Source organism: the organism of the source record quoted next, unplaced genomic scaffold (assembly GCF_019419815.1).
Source record: "Pyrus x bretschneideri cultivar Hongxiangsu unplaced genomic scaffold, Pyrus_bretschneideri_v1 Contig1, whole genome shotgun sequence".
Classification (NCBI taxonomy): domain Eukaryota; kingdom Viridiplantae; phylum Streptophyta; class Magnoliopsida; order Rosales; family Rosaceae; genus Pyrus; species Pyrus x bretschneideri.
Genome location: NW_025999390.1, coordinates 18,339,534 through 18,360,269, shown reverse-complemented (window position 1 = coordinate 18,360,269; position 20,736 = coordinate 18,339,534). Strand labels below are relative to the sequence as shown.

The following is a 20,736-nucleotide window of genomic DNA, read 5'->3' as shown; positions in this document are numbered from 1 at the left end:
ACAATTTTTTATCAAAGCAAATTAAAATCAGAATTTAATGGCCCGAAGACGGTGAAGAGGTTTTAAATATTCAGACTGGGCTGGGAAGAAGGTAGGTGGAAGTCAAATTTAATAATTATATGGAAACTACTAGTGGATTGTATTTTGAGCTTAAACCCAATTACCATATTTCATTCAGATTTTCTTGCTGAACCTATAACCGTTATGTATGGGCTTTTTTGAATTTGTTGGGCTAAATGCCATAATTATGTAGTTTTTTCTTATTTGATTCATGCGTAGAATTTGATCTTGAGATTTCTTTCAATACTAAGAAATAAACCAATATATATTTTCAATCTATTCTCGCGTCGTAAACGTTACTAACTACGCTAGAAACCAAGAAGAATGTGGATATGAGTGGATATTATCTACTATCCAAGGGCCCAGATTTGGTGTTAGCAGTTATTAGTACTTCACGGGTTCTTCCATGCTTATACTCTTTGATGTCATCAAGTTTCAGCAAGCAAAGTACATCCTTGTGTCAAAGGCTGCAACATCTGCCCTAACTAGCAACTGCTAGGCTGCTTTGGGTGGTCCTTCGTTTAATCTGCAGTCGGCCTTTTCCTCAGATGCAATGCCAAAGAATTATCTTCATATCTTCATAGATGTTGGTGCAAGTGTGTTGGGGTTGTGTTATTTGCAGGTAACTTAAGTAAATTTGTAAATATCAGATCATTTGACACAATCAAACATATAATATACAAACAACTTTTTGTTTTTTATTTTTTTCTGCTAATATTATTGGCTACAATAGTAACATGTATTTAATACAATCATCATCTGACGGTCATATGTAATTTATATGAATATATATATATATATATATATATATATATATATATATAATCAAGAGACCATATCAAAAGAACTTGATAAATAATTAGTGACACTTGCAGTTTGTTTGTACTCGTCACAACATGGTGGGGTACTACGAAGTGAAAAGAACTTGATGAGTAGAGGATCTCCAGAACCTCTATGGGTGTTTTGTTTGTTGTGTCTTCCTCCCACTACACATCTATATTTCCTTCGGGTTTTAAAAAGCTCACTAGCTACTATGGTAACGATAATGATAGACAACGAATTGGGTAAAATGTAGTTGGCCAATCGAAAAGAGAATTAGGACTTGTTCAACAAATACTTTTAAATGACTAAATTTTTTTTTAGAAAAAATACTTTTAGATTCTAAAAGTACTTGAAGTGCTTCATGCTAAAAAGTACCAGTTATGTACATCTTGCTGGAAGCACTTCAAGTGTTTTTCCCGAATTAATTTGCATTTTACTAAAGTTTGGTTCCAAAAACATTTTATCTAAAAATATTTTCAATCTTTTAAAAGCACTTATGAAAAGTCCTCAAAAGATTGAAAGTGATCCTTAATTTGTATGCATTGGTCCCATATGCATGGCAAGAAGGCGACCATGCCAAGTAGGTAGGTTTTGTGGCCGTGTCAAATCAACTTTGCAATTTTGGCTTCTTGTCCGCAAAGCAAGCCTTTGGAAGCCTCGTTCCTACATTATATACACTTCACATCATGAAGAATTCTTCTTTCGCTGTACTTACCACCCTACTTTAATCAGTAGCACAATTATAATTTGCATCACGAACCAAATACCAAACAGCAAATAGGCGGCTTTCAAGTGGTTATCTGTTATCATCATGCAATTATACTACTGCCATTATTAGTAGCATAAGTTACCCACTCTTCCAAATCCACTTCATCGATAAAATCATGTCCCACCCTTGTTGCTTTCAGGATTATAAACTAAGTGATCAGGGAAATTACTTTTTGGTATCAGATTTTTTCTTCTTCTTTGGTTTCGAATCAGCAAATAGGCTAGCCCTAGCATGGGAAAATTTCGCAATCATGGCACTGCCACAACGGTTGAGCCAGAATTCTTTGTGAGAGAGGGCTTTTCATTATGTATTGAGAAAAAATTGCGAACTCCTAATATGAGCAATTGAAATAATCTTCACAAAATTAAAAGATCTGCTAAATTTAATAGAGAGAATCAAAGAAAATGTATAATACAACTAAGTAGGATGTAGAGACCAGGGTAACCAATAAAAAATGTGAAACTATATGAACAAAAATACAAAGAAATCTGGTTTGAATCGTTTGACAAAAAAAAGAGGGCAAAGAGGAGGGTTGCAAATAATAGTTGATTAGGTTGCTTTAGAAATAACATTAAAGTCGATTTTAAAACCTTATTCTTGAGTTTCAAGAAACCACAAAGCCAAAGTAAACAAAACTGTTAGAAAAATATAAGCTATGATATCGTTTGACTCAATTTCTTCACAAGGACAATTCATCTTCTTTTCATGTTGTTAGAAATTTTTTTACACAGTTGTTAGGATGGACCCGAAACTACTCTGGTCCCTTAGTGGACCGCCATGCACTGCCAACTGCCACCATTCAGAGTTAACAAAAGAACAAAATTAGGGTTAGGGTTGTCGAATTAGGGTTAGGGTTTGGGAAAATATGTAAACATAAAGTGCTATATACCTATAGTGTGAGTTTTTCTCTTTTTAGTATTATTCATGGGTGAGTACGTAGATAAAAGCATCGATCATATAAGAAAAGCTAAAGAGAAATCAGAAAGCAAAACAGCCACCTTGGTGGAACATGCGCTTCAAATAACTGCTTACCATATTCCCTCCTTATTTTTTTCTTGAAGAACAAAGTCCCACAGGTTTTAGGGGTTTTTGGCTATTTTGACGTGGCTTCTCAAACTAAAGAAAATTAAATCATACTCATTGCATGTAAGAATAAATCTGATTTTTAAAGAATCGAGGAAGATGAAGTTATTGTCGACTTCAATAGTAAGTTTCTGCTCTCAATATACATAACGCATAATTGGCTTAAGATTATTGATGCCCAATATGTATGTATAACAGTGTGAACTTACTTATAGAGCAAACCGAAGTTATTTGCTCCCACTTATCTGGACAAACTTAACGATAATAATGTTAAGCTTCAATTAACAACAAATTTTCCTAACTTTCACTTACTCGAACACAATAAGTAATAAATTAATAATTCAACAAATTGCTTAGTCGAAGTACAATTTGATTTACAAGCATCAAAATGAATTACAATTTCACTAGAGACATGATCAATTGGGACAAAACAAAGCCAAAATTGTTTGATTCTACTTATCCACGTAATGACTAACATGATCATCATTCAACCAATTGCTTAAACAAAAATCTTAAAAAGATCCATACACAACACCATGAATGATTATATAACAATTTCACAAATTCCCTTATCAGGTCAAAAGCGATTTAAAGCATCGATAAGATATTATAATTCAAAACTACCTAGGCTAAATACCCTTAGACTTGTACTCACATTTGAACACTTGATTCTCCTGCTGACACATCCCAATTTGGATATCCACCAAAAGGGGTGTGTGGATAACACACCCCTAAATCAAAACCGAAACTTAAAACTATTGATGAAAGTGCTCAGTACGGAATGTAAATTGCAATTGTTATACTAATGGTGCAGTAAATATACGAAAAGTTCCCATCGTAAGTATGGAAGAATATTACACAAAACTACAAGAATTAAAAATTCTCACATTAATTGGTCTGTACGTCAGAACTCCCCAAAATTTTGCTTGCCAAAGAAGTTTAGACCTCGTTTGGATGTGTTTTTGAAATGATTGAAAGCGCTTTTGATGAATGTCACATCCCGGCCCGGGCGGGACCACTTCCCGGGCCCGACTCCACTACCGTAGCACGATATTGTCCGCTTTGGGCTTACCATTCCTTCATGGTTTTGTTTTTGGGAACTCACGAGCAACTTCCCAGTGGGTCACCCATCCTGGGATTGCTCTCGTGCGCTACTCGCTTAACTTCGGAGTTCCTACGGAACTCGAAGCCAGTGAGCTCCCAAAAGGCCTCGTGCTAGGTAGAGATGTGAATATACATTTAAGGATCACTCCCCTGGGCGATGTGGGATGTCACAATCCACCCCCCTTAGGGGCCCGACGTCCTCGTCGGCACACCACGACCAGGGTTAGGCTCTGATACCAAATTGTCACATCCCGGCCCAGGGTGGACCACTTCCCGGGCCCGCTCCACCACCGTAGCACGATATTGTCCGCTTTGGGCTTACCATTCCCTCACGGTTTTGTTTTTGGGAACTCACGAGCAACTTCCCAGTGGGTCACCCATCCTGGGATTGCTCTCGTGCGCTACTCGCTTAACTTCGGAGTTCCTACGAAACTCGAAGCCAATGAGCTCCCAAAAGGCCTCGTGCTAGGTAGAGATGTGAATATACATTTAAGGATCACTCCCCTGGGCGATGTGGGATGTCACAGTGAAAATGTTTTTAGAACCAATCATTAGTAAAGATGCAAGTAAATTCTAGAAAAGCACTTAAAGTGCTTCCTAGAAGAATCACATAACTGATGCTTCTTGTAGAAAGCACTTTTAGTGCTTTCGAAACCCAAAAATGTTTTCTCTAAAAACGCATTCAATCATTTTAAAAGCACATCTAAATGAGCTATTAGCTACTAAGTCTTGGAGGGACGCAATACAGAAAGTGTGAGCAAGAAAAAATAAGTGTAATAAAACTTTTGTTTTTATCAACATAATATAAAACCAAGTAAAAAAGATAAATATTTTTTTTTAATTAATAAGGGTATTAAGGAATTGAAAATATATATTAAAGGTTCAACTCAACTTTTTATGAAAATAACTTTTAAAAGCAACATTCATGCTGCTTTCAAAGATAATGTCTGGAGGCTACTGCTTTTAAAATAAGCAAGATATTTTGTTTTTACTAGACATTTTTTTAATGCTTAGCTTTAAAGTGAAATAGTTTTTGATGAAAAAACAATATCAAACAAGACTTTAGTTATAAGTGTTTTTAGTTATTAGAAAACACTTCCTAATATTCAAACAAACCAAATACTCATTTATGCATTTGAGTTCATGCATTCATTCTTTTATCTTTAGTAAGTAAAGAATGACTATATTTTAACATGCACATTACTGGTTGATATTCATGTTTACAAAGGAGTCGAGTTTTTTTGTTGGATTTTCTCCACTTAAAAATGCATAGAATATTCGTCCATGTATTTCCTTAATACAAATCAATGACATTCGTGTGCACAAATTAATATGGATTTATGAAACATTGGTGCAATTGTAGGTATTCACAAACTCCTACATTCTCCTCGTTTGGGTTCAAAATCTGCTACCTTCGGCGTTACAACCGCCACCAAATCCCTCTGAAGTTCTGAACCCACATTCACTTGTACAATACCTTCTCTACCCTTCTCCAGTCCTGCTTATGTGTAGACCAACGTACAACTTGGTCGCTTCTCTTTTCGCCACATCACTCCTAATGAAGGCCATTATCGTCATCCTGCTATTCTCGCAACGCTCAAACCTAATACCACCCGTAAAGAAGAAAAGGATGCATCACTTGCACTCGTACAAGGACCCAAAATCATCACTAAAGTCTAACCACAATCTTATAATGATAAAGTGTTTTTGAAATTGAATATATCATAACGTATATGAGTAGTTACGTAAACATTTATGTAGCACAAAACAAAAAACGGAACACAAAACCTAGACTACAATTACATTCAGTTCAAATTTGGCTGAAGACATTACACCTCGCCAATTTCCAGCAATGGAACTTTTGGAAAATAACAAATAAAACTCCTTCAAGAAAGAAAAGTTATACTTATATGGCTGGTCGACACTACTTATATAAAAAATGAAAATCAAAACTAGTGCTGCAATCTTAGTCTTACAACAAAACGCTTTTAAAAACAACATACGAGGATGACACATCTAATTAGTGGCTTGTTTAACCTTGTTTATAAAAAGAAAAACTTTGAGTAACTTTCCACCTTGGTCATGTGTTAGAGTAAATATAGAAATATAGAGAATAATTTGAATAATGATTTTGAGGTACAACTTGAATCGTTTCCTTAAAGTGTTATTTGCCCCCACTCGAATGAGTTTGCTAAAGTGTTCTTGGCAAGTCACTTCCAGAATATAACAAAGTATGAAATATTTGATTAGCAAAACCGAATTGCATTCCCTTATAAATAAGTAGAAAGAAATTGTATGAATGTGATGGAGAGAAGAGAGAGCACTGAATGTAAAAATAAATTTCTGAAATTGTGTGTGAAACATTATGCTACAATAAGTATTTATAGGCATCAAAGCACTCGTTCATCGAGTCTTTTTATTTTAGTTGAAGATATACAACCCTTTTTAATAATGTTGACCCAAAGACATATCTTCTATTTAAAATTTTCAGAAAATAAATTTTGATTATTTATATCTTTTAATTCTACTCATACAATTTGAGTAAGCATCATATTTTTTAGCTAAAAATTGTAACAATTCAACTAATTACATTTGCTGCGCACTGCAACACCCTTTATCATACACACAAACGCTGCACAATGCAGCACCAAGTCAATATAATATATATATATATGTAATAGTAAATATTTATTATTGAAATCTCTAACATCACATAGTTTCAACAAGTTCGCACTCAGTTGCATCAAATTCTAAAATTCTAGAAGATACATATTTTATTTTATTTTATTTTGCGAGTTTGATTTATTTGATCGGTAGTACTCAAATTTTCACAGGTTTGACCAGTTGTGCTTTTTACAGACTCGGACACGCCCCACGGCCCCCACTCCATCCCCCCTAAATTTTCTCTTTCCAGTGAATTTTCTCTCTTCTGATCCCTCCCTCGCTCCTTCGTCCGGTCCGCTTCCCCTCCCGTCCCATTCTCCGACGCCCTTTCGTCCCTTCTCTTTTCTCCTTCACTCCCTAAATTCCTCTCTGAGGCCCTCCTCGTTTTTCAACCCGCCGTCGGTCTCTCCGCAACCAGCTTCCCAACAGTCCACGGCTTCGAGCTCAGTTTCTTCTTTGCTCGGAGTCAAAGATCAGAACTGGAGATCTTAGGGTTTCGGCAGATCTACGCCGCGTAGTGTAGAGAAAGAGAGAGCTGAGCAGTGGTGGTTGTGGTGGTGGTGACGTGGCCGTTGATGGTATTGCACGGAGGCGCGAGAGACAGTTGGAAGGTAGATGATGAACGGAGCTCCGGCGGGGGATCGGAGAGGGTGGTGGCGTTACGGTAATTTCTGTCACATGGAATGGCAGATCTTGTTAGCTACGGGAATGCCAACCGTGACATCGACCAGGTCGGTCTCTTTCTCTCTAAATTCTCTTTGCCTCTTTTTTGCTTTTGCAAATGTATCAAAAAATACAAAGAAAATGAAATAAATTCCTAATTATTTGTCTGTTTAATTACTTAGAAAAGCAGAAGATTTGTTTTTTTCCTCCAAAAAGTGGAAATTGGATGGAGAGCTCTTTATTTTTAGCTTGATACTTTTAAGTTTTGTAGGTATGTTAAAAATGTGAGGGAATTTTGATTTGGTAATTGAAAAACAACTCTCTAGATATAATTACTGGGAACATAATCTTCAGGTATGTTAAAAATGTCAGGGAATTTTGATTTGGTAATTGACATACAACTTTTTAGATATAATTAGTGGGAACATATTCTTCTCAAGGTTTTGGTTTTGAGGATCACTTCTGGGTTCATCTATTTCGGCTCAATGGATGCAGTATGGGTGCTTTTACAGAACCAAACAGGGCCGAAGTTTCGAACCTTTTTTAATTTTGTATTTTTCCCATGTGCATTTTCCATATCGGCAACTGGGTTTGCTCTGAGGCATATGTAAAGTACTGACATCTTCGAACGATAAATGTCTAGTGATTATTGCGACAAAGTGATCTAATGGAAATGGCATTGCATGGAAACCACATTTTACTTTCTTCGCAGGGTGTAAAACCTGCTGCTCTAGGTTGAACAGTTTTTATAGTAACTTTAGAAGACGCATAGGGTTTCTTAATATCTTAAAAGTTTGGATTTAGCGATTTATTCTCTTAGTCGCAGGATAACAGTTATGAATTATGATATGTTTTGGAAGGTTGTAACTTGTAACTGAATGAGAACTAAATTGGTATGTTTCTTGAATTGGAAGTCAAAAAGTCATTACTATACGCGGTATGGAGTTCAGGGTAACGTTATAATTAGAATAGCATTTGATATGGTGTAGAATTCTATATTCGAGTATAAATGATACAACTCTTTTGTGTGGGTTATTATGGTCCTATGTTTAGTTCATACAGCGTTTATCCGCCCTTCATATCTTTCTCATGGTTTTGAATGATTCTTAAATGATTTTCAGGCAATAATTGCTTTGAAGAAGGGTGCTCAACTACTGAAATATGGTCGTAAGGGAAAGCCTAAGTTTTGTCCATTTAGACTTTCTACTGTAAGTTTGTAACTAAAGCTTCTCTATTAGGATTTATTTTTTATTTTTAAAATATTGGTGGTTTGTCCACTCCATGGAAGGAAAAGAACATGGTGTGCTCAATTATTAAGGTTGAAATAAAAAATTTATTCCACAATTCCTGCATGAACAGACAGTAAAATTTATAAAAGGATGAAGTCAAGAATGCTACGAAACATATTTAATTGAATTTCCTGCTTAGCAGTGGTAATGTAGTGTCAATTAGGTAATTTCCATCTTCTCCCAAAAGTATACAATTTCCATTTGTGCTTATAACGGAAAAGATAAAATTTATCAAGTTTCCCTTCTGCTAATTAAATTAATAACTGAAGGGGAAATCTGAGTTAATTTAGTTTCCGATCCATGTGGCAGATTGGAACCAAAGGGTACAGTAGGCAGTTTGCCAGATTCTATGGCATATTTAATTTGGATAAGAGATTTGAGAACTTATTCGTAGTGTAGTTTGAGGTCAGTCAAGGAAAAATATGGTCTATGGTTCTTGGAGAAACATATCATTAATAGCTACGAAGGTTTGATAGACTATACATTCACCTTGTAAGGTATTGGAATATGTTAAATGTCAGTTGACATTAGTTGTGCTGCTACGTTGCTGCATAACCATGCTACTTTGTGTTTTGATGTATGCAATGTAAAATTCTGCTAATGGGATAGCATTTCACTGGCCTTCTGTGGTAGATAGCATTTCAATGGCCTTCTATGGTTCCTGCTTTTGATTATATTTATTGTATTTTAATTCACAAATTTATCTGCTTAAATTCTTTCTACTTTCTACTGACTGCTGCATTTAATAATTTCAGGACGAATCAACTTTGATCTGGATTTCAAGTAGCGAAAGAAGTTTGAAGTTGGCTTCTGTCACAAGAATTGTTCCTGGACAAAGAACTGTGAGAAATTTGATATAATTTTTTAGTACATGATTGGCATAGATTTACTGCAGTTTAAATTTAAGTCTTCTAGTGATACTTATTCTAATTTCATCTTGCTCCAAAATTTGTTACAGGCTGTCTTTCAACGATATTTACGTCCTGAAAAGGACTATTTATCATTTTCTCTTATATACAATAACGGAAAGCGGTCTCTTGATCTGGTTAGTGGTGGAAGCTCAAAATTATTTGTTTTTACATTGTTTCCTATTTTCATTTATAATAACAATATTTATGATAATCTGTTATTTGCGTCCAGATTTGCAAGGACAAAGTTGAGGCGCAAGTGTGGATTGCAGGCCTTAAAGCACTCATTTCCTCTGGCAGAGGTGGGCGTTCGAAAATTGACGGATGGAGTGATGGAGGCCTCTACCTTGATGTAAATATACCTACTTAGAAACCTCTTTTGTGGTTAAATTTTATGTTTTCTCTTGTCTTGCCCTACATGCTGCATTGGAGCTTTTGAGCTAAATTTGAAATGCTGAAATACTATGATAAGATTCTTTTATTATTTTTAATTTAAATTTTAGTATTTGATTCTTAAAGAAATTAAACTTCTCCTTGCATAGACATAGTTTTTTTGCATGTTTAATTATATTTTTCTTTCCCTTTGTAATTTTTGGATTGGCTTTTTTTATAGACATTTTTTTATCTTATTTTTTATTACTTTATATGTTTAATATATATATATATATATATATATTCTAAATGAGTCATCCAACCTTATAGTTCAGTTCATATGATTTTATTGTAGTCATCCAACCTCTTTATGGTGACACATAGACTTTGGATGTATGAAAGTTTCTCTTACATTTCAATATGTATAAGTACACCTGTTGAATGACTGCCTGCTTATCATGTTTTCGGGTACTTCAGGATGGCAAGGACTTGACATCAAATAGTCCTACTGATAGTTCTGCTAGTGGTGCACGAGATAGTGGCTCTCCAGAGATTTCTGTTAATTTCAAACCAAATACTTCGCCCAAGAGTTTTCCCCCTGAAAATTCTCCAGTTTCTGAGAGGTCACATGCTGCATCAGACCTGACAAATATGCAAGTTAAAGGATCTGGTTCAGATGCATTTCGAGTTAGTGTTTCAAGTGCTCCTAGCACTTCAAGTCATGGTTCTGGACAGGATGATTGTGAAGCTCTAGGTGATGTGTACATATGGGGTGAGGTTATTTGTGATAGTGTTGTTAAGGTTGGGGCTGATAAAAATGTGAATTATTTGAGCCCGAGATCAGATGTGCTTGTCCCTAGGCCATTAGAGTCCAATGTTGTTTTGGATGTCCATCATATAGCCTGCGGGGTCAAGCATGCAGCCTTGGTCACGAGACAAGGTGAAGTGTTTACATGGGGTGAAGAATCTGGAGGACGACTAGGGCATGGTGCTGGGAAGGATGTTGTTCAACCTCATCTAGTTGAATCTCTGGCAGCTACTAGTGTTGATTTTGCAGCATGTGGAGAATTTCATACATGTGCTGTTACAACGGCTGGGGAACTTTATACGTGGGGAGATGGTACGCATAATGCTGGGCTACTTGGTCATGGCACTGATGTCAGCCATTGGATACCAAAGAGAATTTCGGGTCCTCTTGAGGGACTCCAAGTTGCTTCTGTAACTTGTGGTCCATGGCATACAGCCTTGATAACATCAACGGGGAAACTCTTCACATTCGGCGATGGCACATTTGGCGTCTTAGGCCATGGAGACAGAGAAAATGTTCCTTATCCGAGAGAAATAGAATCCCTATCAGGGTTGAGGACAATATCTGTTGCATGTGGGGTGTGGCACACTGCTGCTGTGGTGGAGGTTATTGCAACACAATCTAGTGCAAGTATTTCATCAGGTAAGTTGTTTACTTGGGGTGATGGAGATAAAAATCGTCTCGGGCATGGGGACAAGGAAGCCCGACTTAAACCGACATGTGTTCCAGCCCTTATTGACTACAATTTTCACAAAATTGCTTGCGGGCACAGTTTAACAGTTGGCTTGACGACATCAGGACATGTTTGTACAATGGGCAGTACTGTTTATGGTCAGCTTGGGAATCCCAATTCTGATGGAAAGCTACCTTGCTTGGTAGAAGAGAAACTCGGTGGGGATTGTATTGAAGAAATTGCATGTGGTGCTTATCATGTAGCAGTATTGACATCCAGGAATGAAGTTTATACATGGGGAAAGGGAGCTAATGGTAGATTAGGCCATGGAGATGTTGAAGATCGGAAAACACCGACTTTGGTTGAAGCTTTAAAGGATAGACATGTGAAATATATTGGTTGCGGTTCAGAATATACAGCAGCTATTTGTCTTCACAAATGGGTATCTGGTGCTGAGCAGTCACAGTGCTCTGCTTGTAGACAGGCTTTTGGGTTCACAAGGAAGAGGCACAACTGCTATAATTGTGGACTTGTGCACTGCCACTCATGCAGTTCAAAAAAAGCAACAAGGGCAGCTCTGGCTCCTAATCCTGGAAAACCATATCGAGTTTGTGATCCTTGTTATATGAAATTGAATAAGGTGTCAGAAACTGGTAGTAATAACAGAAGGAATGCTATACCTCGGTTGTCAGGTGAGAACAAGGACAGGTTGGACAAGGCTGACATAAGATTATACAAGACTGCTGTACTATCGAATATGGATTTGATAAAGCAATTAGATACTAAAGCAGCCAAGCAGGGAAAGAAAGCTGACACATTTTCACTTGTCCGCTCTGCTCAAGCACCTTCATTGTTGCAATTAAAGGAGGTTGTTATGTCAACGGCTGTTGATCTGCGACGAACAGTTCCCAAACCAGTTCTTACACCATCTGGAGCAAGTTCAAGGTCCGTGTCCCCTTTCTCGAGGAGACCAAGCCCTCCTCGTTTTGCAACTCCTGTTCCTACTACATCAGGACTTTCCTTCTCAAAAAGTATTGCTGATAGTCTGAAGAAAACAAATGAACTTTTAAATCAGGAAGTGCTAAAATTACGTTCACGGGTAAGTTCATACTTTTCTGGACTTTATTGCTACTTTTATAAACCTCTTGAGAGGGGTGGTGGGTTTCATGTTTGACTATTTGTAGTTATCGTATTTTAATAATTTGATTGTAAATGTTTTTTGTAAGGTTGAGAGCCTTAGACAGAGATGTGATCGTCAAGAATTAGAGCTTCAGAATTCTTCAAAGAAAGTACAAGAAGCAATGGCATTGGCCGCAGACGAATCTGCTAAATCTAAAGCTGCAAAAGAAGTTATAAAGTCACTAACCGCACAGGTCATTTCTTCTGCTACTTGCTTTCATTTCCTAAACTTATTCACGATCATCAACTTTTGTGTCTTCTATTTAGTAAACATTTAATTTAATCGTTTCTTTTTGAAATATTGAATTTAATAAAATAAACTTCAGTTCAGAGTAGAATAGTACATGATTGATGTAGGTTTATCTCTATGAATGAAACTGTAGGCTGTAGCAATAAGGATCCAATGGTACAAGTTTTTCATACCTATTTTTTGTCAGTTGCAATCTTTTAAACTGTCGGACTTGAATAAGTTAAAAGGTGTTATTTACTATTGAGTTGGGTAGCTGAATACCTCTACCTTTATTGGTTTTTATTTTATGTTGGACTGCCATAGTGATCATCATCATCGTTGATAATAATTTCAGCTCAAGGATTTGGCGGAACGGCTTCCACCTGGGGTTTATGGTTCAGAGACCATAAAGCAGGCATTCCTGCCAAATGGTTTGGAGCCAAATGGCATTAACTATCCAGATGCTAATGAAGAGCAGCATTCAAGATCAACTTCCATCAGCAGTTCTTACTTGATCTCCTCCTTGGGAATCGACTCTGCTACAACAAATGGGAATCACGGCCCGACTCATTCACCCAAGGGTCAACTTGGAACAAATGAAACAATCATGCAGCACAGTCGGGACCCTCTGACCTCCAACGGGATGATAAACTCCCCAGATAAACTACCCAATGGCGGTGGATCATTTCAGACAGTTAGTAGTAGTGTGTCTGAAACTGTTGATGGCCGGGAATCCAGGCCTTTTCAAGATGGGGAGAATGGTGCGAGATCCATGAATTCTCCATCGCCTGCTAATGGTAATACAGTTGAGGCAGAATGGATTGAACAATATGAGCCTGGTGTTTATATAACTCTTGTGGCTCTGCGGGATGGAACTAGAGATCTCAAACGAGTGCGCTTCAGGTACTCTTGGTTTTGGTAGTTTCTTACTACAATAAACGTGTCAGCTGGTCGGCCAATGATCTCTTGATCATATTGGCCGTAACATGCCACATACTCGGTGCATAACTTTGCTGTTATGGATCAAAGATGGAATAATCTTGTAATCAAAGTCTGATAATATATATTTTCATTTGTAGCCGAAAGAGATTTGGAGAGCACCAAGCACAGATCTGGTGGTCGGAGAATCGTGAGAAAGTGTATGAGAAGTACAATGTGCGTGGGTCAGACAAATCTTCGGTTGCTGGCTCAGCTGCACGTAGATCAGACGGAGCTCTCTCACCTGCCTCATCTCAACAAGCTTAGCAGAGGAGGGGCAGGAGGAAGGCAGTCCTCCGTTAACTTATTTTGTATGAATTACTGTGTAGGTGGTGTTGAGAGGAAGCAACAAAAGGGTGGTGGGTATGAAGGGAAGCATGCAAACAACCTCTTTTGCCTTTATTTTGTTTCTCCCCTTTCATTCCTTCCCACTTACCCAATTTTTTCTTCTTTTTTTTCTTTTATTTTCCTTTATAAATTGATTTTCTCTCATCCATTTAATTTATGGGTATTTACCCTTTTATACACCTCTTGTATTGTAGTGTATATAAAATCTTCATTTATGAGACGATGATCTGAGCAAATCAAAGTCTCTTCTTGCTCTTCCGTACTTTTGGTACTTAAGTTTTTCTCTAGCGAAAATCATCTAAACTTGGTAGCGAAACGATTAGCACAAGCGTAATGCTTTGTAACTAACCTTATGATTATTGTAGGTAATCCAAAGAGATTGCTTTCTCTTTTTTTTTTTTTTTAATTATTTATATATATATATATATATATTTTGTTTGTACATTGACATTTTTACACTAAGGAGAGGGGGAGTTTGGTTAAGCCATACAATGAGCATCCCAATTTGGTATCGAATTCGCCATCCACAACCTCTCATTTTCGAGTGAAAATGAATACCACCATTAGTATGTTTTGGTGGTATTCCTCTTCACTTGAATGTTAAGTAAAAATAAGAAGTCGTGTTGAATGTAACCTTTAGGGCCTCGCTCAATAGAGAGAATTAGCTTGGATAGGATTGTTCACTACTACATTAAAGGCATTTGGAAGGTAGAAATGAATGACAACTTATCCATTTTGTTCAAGTTACAGGTTACTCATGAAGAAAATTTGTTCTTTTTAATTCTATCATTTATGAGGGGACTAGTAAGGATATCTTTTTTCCATGAATAATCTTTAACTTGGATAAAATTTGGAAGTTCTTATCTGTTTCTTCTTTCAAAATGCTTTCAATGCAATGGATAGTCATATCCAAGTTAATTCAAATGTAGGCGCACCATGTAAGTATATGCATTCATTTCTCTCCACCAATGACTTATTCACTTGCCCTCTTTGGATGACGTTTTATTAATTAGACAAGAAAGGCCTCGTTTTGTATCGAATCTGAAGATTGGATTGAAATCAATATCAAGTATTTTTATGGTAGACAAGAATGATTTTTCAATTTGAGAAGATTAGACATAAACAAAATTCCTTCCTTCTCTTATATATTTAAAAGACGATTGTAATCAATAAGTTTATTTTTAAATAATTCATCTACTACTTTCATGTTGATCACAAAATTTTCATTTCTTCTTTCAACATATATTAAAATAGTGACATATCCATTCCAATTCAATCTTCTACTTCTGTTGCCCCCAAAAAAAACATACAAGCTCCGCGTGAGGATATCGAAATTTGTATTCTAGATAACAAAGTATTTCTTCATATATTTAATGCTAATTGAATAATTGTAGATCATTCTGGCTCCATTATTCAAATACTAACGTGATCATTTTCATAACCTACCGACACTGAAACTTGCATTGGAAATTCAAACATCAGTCAAAAGTGAAAAGCCAGCAGGGACCCCTCTTTGCATTAAGTTTTAACCAAACCACTTTGAATCTTGCTCCACCACAATCCAAAGTAAAATGTAACAGTCACAACTTTTGACCCTAGGGACTTTACTTTGAGAATCACCAGTTCTACGAGTGCAATTTGTATGAACAAGATTCACAATTGTATAAATCGGATTCATCGCTGTTGTAACATTTTAATTTGATAATATATTATTATGTGAAGAAAATTTATACATTATAAGGTATTACAGGACAAGAACGCGAGATGAAAGTGAACTCACTCTCAAGTTCTACTGTTCTGTTGTTCAAAGGTTTTAGTCTCACATCTCTCCCGGTGTGGCAGTTTGAATTTAATGCAAGATGTGATATGGCTTAACCAACTTATAACTTTTATGAATTAGTTGGTCAACTTATCCTACCCCCCTCCAAAATCGCAGTCCAAATTAGACTTTAATAGATAGACATTGGTAGTGTTATTTGCAATTTTTTTTTATCTCTTACATATTCTTATTAATTTTTTTATTAATCTTCTTAATTCATTCAATTCGATGATCAAAAATTAAAAGTGGTGTGTGAAAAGTAAAAACAAATGTGCAAATAGCATCACTTTATTTATTTTTGTTCCGTAGGTGACTTTTTTTTTTGGTACTGGCTTTGGTCTACTTTAATAAATAAGATATATAACAAAATTTAAAATTAAATTAATTAACAAACATAAAAGTCAAATTAAAAGTGGATTATTCTCCCCTTGTGTTTGAAAAAAATGTTGGAAATAATAAACTAAGAAATGTGAGTCTTAGGTTCTTTCATCACTAAGTGAGACTTCTTGTTTGAAAACTCATCCTCCTCCCCTCTTTTTCCACATCACCTTGCCAGCTGCACCAACCAAAAGCAAAAACACAGAAGAGAGAGAGAGAGAGAGAGGGGGGGAGAGAGAGAGAGAGAGATGATGATGGAAAGGCGTGGAGCAAAACTAAATAAAAGGATGAGATGATGACATGTCAGCCTATAATATTTAACAGGATCACGCACGTCATCATCACTCACTCACTTGTTGTCAAAATATTTTGAGTTCGCGTTCACTCAATCTTTAGTACTGCATTACTGTTACTAGCTGGCTAGCTATGTGATCACATCAAAAACTTACGGAAGGGACAATTTCATCTCATTGGATTGAATATAATTACAACATATATAACTTCACTTCCATTACATGTGAAAATTACATGCAGAATTCAATTAAATTAAAAAAAAAACAGGATTAATTCCACAGAAATAGCAGAAAATATGAATTAATGTTTTGATTTTCTTTTTCCCCTTTACAAAATTCCCATAAACATTAACTTGCCAAGCTATTTTATGCTTGCTTCTCATAAAATTAGACTGCATAAACAAAAATTAAACCAAAAACTGTGAATATATATTCATCAACCCCATCTGCATTACCCATCACCAATATTAGTTCTCTGAGTTGAAGAAGATTTATGAGCAGCAGCAGCTACATCTACCTTTTTTCTGTAGAAATATATCTCTATGTCTTCTTCAAGGTGAGAACTGCGAGGAACTTTGTAAACCAATTGCATTGTGCTTCCTGGAAGGACCAGACGGTGGGATAGGCCTTGCTTTTGGTAAGAACGCAAAAAAGCTGCTGTCATGCAGTTTCTGATGACCGGATCTGCTGCTAGGCTTCATTACCTTGAACACTTGACTGCTCCGATGAAGCACTCTAGAGCTTTGAGTGTGGCCTACCAGAAAGATGAGCAGCAATACCGCTACTACAACCAACAGATCATGTTTCTTTCCCATTTCACCAAACAAGTGAAATGAAAAAGCCTAGCTATATAGGAAGAAATACAAGAAGGAAGAGCAAATCGAGAAAGAGAGATGGGGCCGCGGAGGAAGGGAGGGAGGGGGTGTTTTGCTGTCGCCAAGCCTGAAAAGTGCAAGGAAGTGAGAGATTAGTAATAATGGTGGCACAAACTACAAAGACTGATTACTTGTACTTTATAGATATTCATAATACTGGGTATAATATTGAGTATGTAACTGAAGTAGTTGAGAGCGTTTACTTTTGCATGCACATGAGATTTTGTGACTCTCTCCAAATGTAAATAAGTAAGAAATTAAGGAACAAGCTTTGTAGTTTTACGAATAGCTTTTGGCGTATGAATGAATGATTATGACATGAAATGGTATATAACTGAATCAGTTGATAACATATATATACTTCTGCATGCACTCCGAGATTTTTTGTTCAGTTCGCCCCTCCCCGAATATAAATAAATAAGAACGGAAGAAGCTAAGAATTTTGGTGAATGGCTTTGGGGTATGTATGAAATGGAGGCACACATACAAAACAATGAGGAAGGGAATGTGGAAACACTAGGAAATAAATGCAGGAACTAAGTCATGTGCCTTTGGATGGAGATGTTGGCTCTGTACATGAATTTGTGTGTGACTAAGCAAGGTGCAAAATCAAACAAAGGTAACATGTAGTAATAGTGTTTGAACCTTTTTTCTTTTAAGATTACTTGAACGGATCTTTAGGAGGTGTGTTTCTGAGTCATCACCAAAGGTTTGATGGAACAAAAAGGCCTAATTAAGGGATATATGGTGAGAAAGTTTAATGGAAAGATATTTGGTAGTGAAAAATGGGAGGGTGTGGGATGGTTAGGTAAATGTGTGGGTCTCTATCACAGTTAATGGCCGGCTAACAGTTCTCATGTGTATATCTTGCACAAATTGAAAAACTTGTCCCTAGTTCAAGCATTAAAGTAGAGTCTATGTAGTCTTTTCAACATATGATGTCACAAGTTGCGTTCCTAAATTCAGTAAGGCTTTCACTTTAGGTACATATCAAATTTTGTGATAATATGGGGTATGATATATCAATTATCAAATTGTTATGCTAATTAATCTAATAAATGGATTTCATTTGTAGTAGGAGAAGCAAGTTCTAGTTATGTTATGGTCAATCGTTCATAGAACGATGTGTTTCCAGGGAAACAATGCTGATCATTCCATGTTCGTAAAGGAGAAAAGAGGAATGAGAAACTCTCAACGAAAAAAGTGCTCTCTGAACCGAACGTGAAAGTAGTTTTCCATTAGACTTTAAATCAATGATTTTATCACCATTTGAAAGAAATTACAAACGACCACTCTTCAATAGGTTTGTTTATAAAACATTAGAAGTTGAGAGAAACTCTAATTTTTTTTATATATACGATGAATAACACATATCAAATTAAAGCTCTAAAAATGATTTAAAGAGTCTAAGGAAACCAGAAAAACAAAACAAGAATTTACAAAAAATTTGAAAAATAATCTTCAGATTTAAAAGTGTTTTTAACCTACTAAACTTATTAAATCGCCAAAATCATCATTTTTTTTTGCAACAATGTAGTAAGTTGGTCGTCTTGTCCTTTCAACCAAAAATGGAAGATGTTAAAATATCAAAAATCACTATTTACCGTAGAGATGCAATTCACAAAATTAAGAATTAGCTTTTTTTTTGCTATGTTTTTTCAGTCTTATGTCACATAGGTGATATTTGGCCATTAATGCCCATAGAGTTCATTTTCTACCAACTGTCAGGCGCGAACGACTAAACTTAACGATACACACAAACAGAGACCATTCTAGAGTGTATAATTGGTTTGTGTCCCTCCATTCTTGGAGGGTGGGGAGTGGTGATGCAAATACTGGTTATTTTATGTTGGATATAAATCCAGTTGGGCGCCCATTGGGACTCACCTTCATCGCTTTCGGGATTTTGGACAAATGCAGACAGGGTCTCATGTTATGTTCTTCAAAAAAAAAAAAAAAAAACGGAATGAATGAAGTGGTCCCACTTGTGGTATATAAAGAGAGATTTTTTGGTATGTCGAGTACTTGATCCGGCATATCAAATGTTATAAGATAAATAGTTAAATATTTAAAAAAAAAATCAACAAATTTTATTATAATATTTAATGTATTGAGTCGTGTTTTTGGTACACTGAACAATTTCTCATGTAAGAATAAGATGTTGGGACTTGGGAGAGAGATGGACTGATGGAAAGCCGAATCCGTGTGTAATCTGATCTCAAACCTATGAGTTTTATTAAAGGGAGGTCTCTATGTCCGTGTAGACGAGGACAAGCTGATGCTGTGAGGAAACAGTAGAGTGATGGGAAATATGTCGATCAATTGACATGTAACCTTTTTATCTTTCACTAGCATTCTCTATCATCTTTTTTCCATCTCATTTCATCCATTCCTCTTATATTCTTTATTTTATCTTTTTTTTTATAAAAAATTAATATAAGATGTTGACGTGACTTAACCATATCTATTCAAATAAGAAGGAAAGGAAGAGGAGGAAATACAAAAAAAAAAGAAAAAAAAAAAAGGAAAGAATCCTACTCCTTTTATCTTGTCCCAACAGTTATCAATTTCTAATATATAGAAAACTTGCGTGGAGAATGGATATAATCACATGGTTAGGTTTCTTCACAAGTATCCGTTTACCTATGGCATATAGTATAGAAGATCTAAAATATAAATGCTATTTAGTTGTTATCACTTTCTTTATTTTGTTATCATAAGTTAAAAAATGTTAACTCATTATGAGTTTAAGCCAAACTCTCTCTCTTAATGTATATGATGTTATTTTTTATTTTTTTTTAGATAATAATAATAAGGTTAAGGAATACTAACAGTGCTTTTCCTCCAGACTTCTCTTTTGTTTTGCAAGCAGAGGCTACAACATTGAAAAGGGCTTTCATCCATTGGGCAGTTTGAATGCGTTATCCTAAAATTGACATTGAAGGTGATTGGAAGATCTTGGTAAAACAAATCAGAAAGATATTCAAGTTTCTTGACAAATTTCATATACTGTAAAGAACATTCGGCACCTACTGCATCAAACTCCTAAGTATACTATAAATTACTAGTCTTCGCGCGTGCAAAAGACATTTTTTGAATTACGACGTGCTACGTCCAACTTATACGTTTTAAATGTATTTATATGCGTAAATTGACAAAAGAAAAGTTAAATATTTGAAGTAAATGAATAATCTTATATCATGTTAGAACAAACTCCTCATAAACCAATTAAAACAACTGAATCCACATAATAAAATCGGTTTCTATATAATTTACATTAAAAATAGAGAAAATAATATTTAATAAATAACTGATTAAATCACATTATTGCCAACCCATTGTGAGGCTAAGCCCATCCACCTCCCCTTTAGTGTAGATAATATTGTTTGTTAAAATTTGTAAAAAAAACTTATTATATTAAT

At 35.8% G+C, this 20,736-nt stretch overlaps 1 protein-coding gene across 2 annotated transcripts; it reads left to right on the top strand.

The window, feature by feature from the left end:
* The first annotated feature begins 6,696 nt into the window (after positions 1 to 6,696).
* LOC103957979 (PH, RCC1 and FYVE domains-containing protein 1) lies at positions 6,697 to 14,208 on the top strand. 2 transcript variants are annotated; one of them, XM_048590251.1, is made up of 9 exons: positions 6,697 to 7,233; positions 8,287 to 8,373; positions 9,210 to 9,296; positions 9,413 to 9,499; positions 9,595 to 9,720; positions 10,212 to 12,314; positions 12,442 to 12,588; positions 12,979 to 13,526; positions 13,703 to 14,208. In XM_048590251.1, the coding sequence occupies exons 1-9, from the start codon at positions 7,186 to 7,188 to the stop codon at positions 13,866 to 13,868; spliced, it is 3,399 nt and encodes a 1,132-aa protein (XP_048446208.1). In that variant the 5' UTR covers positions 6,697 to 7,185; the 3' UTR covers positions 13,869 to 14,208. The 2 variants fall into 2 exon arrangements, with proteins under 2 accessions (XP_048446208.1, XP_048446211.1); XM_048590254.1 differs by having other exon boundaries at positions 6,698 to 7,233; positions 9,595 to 9,714.
* The last annotated feature ends 6,528 nt before the right edge of the window (positions 14,209 to 20,736 follow it).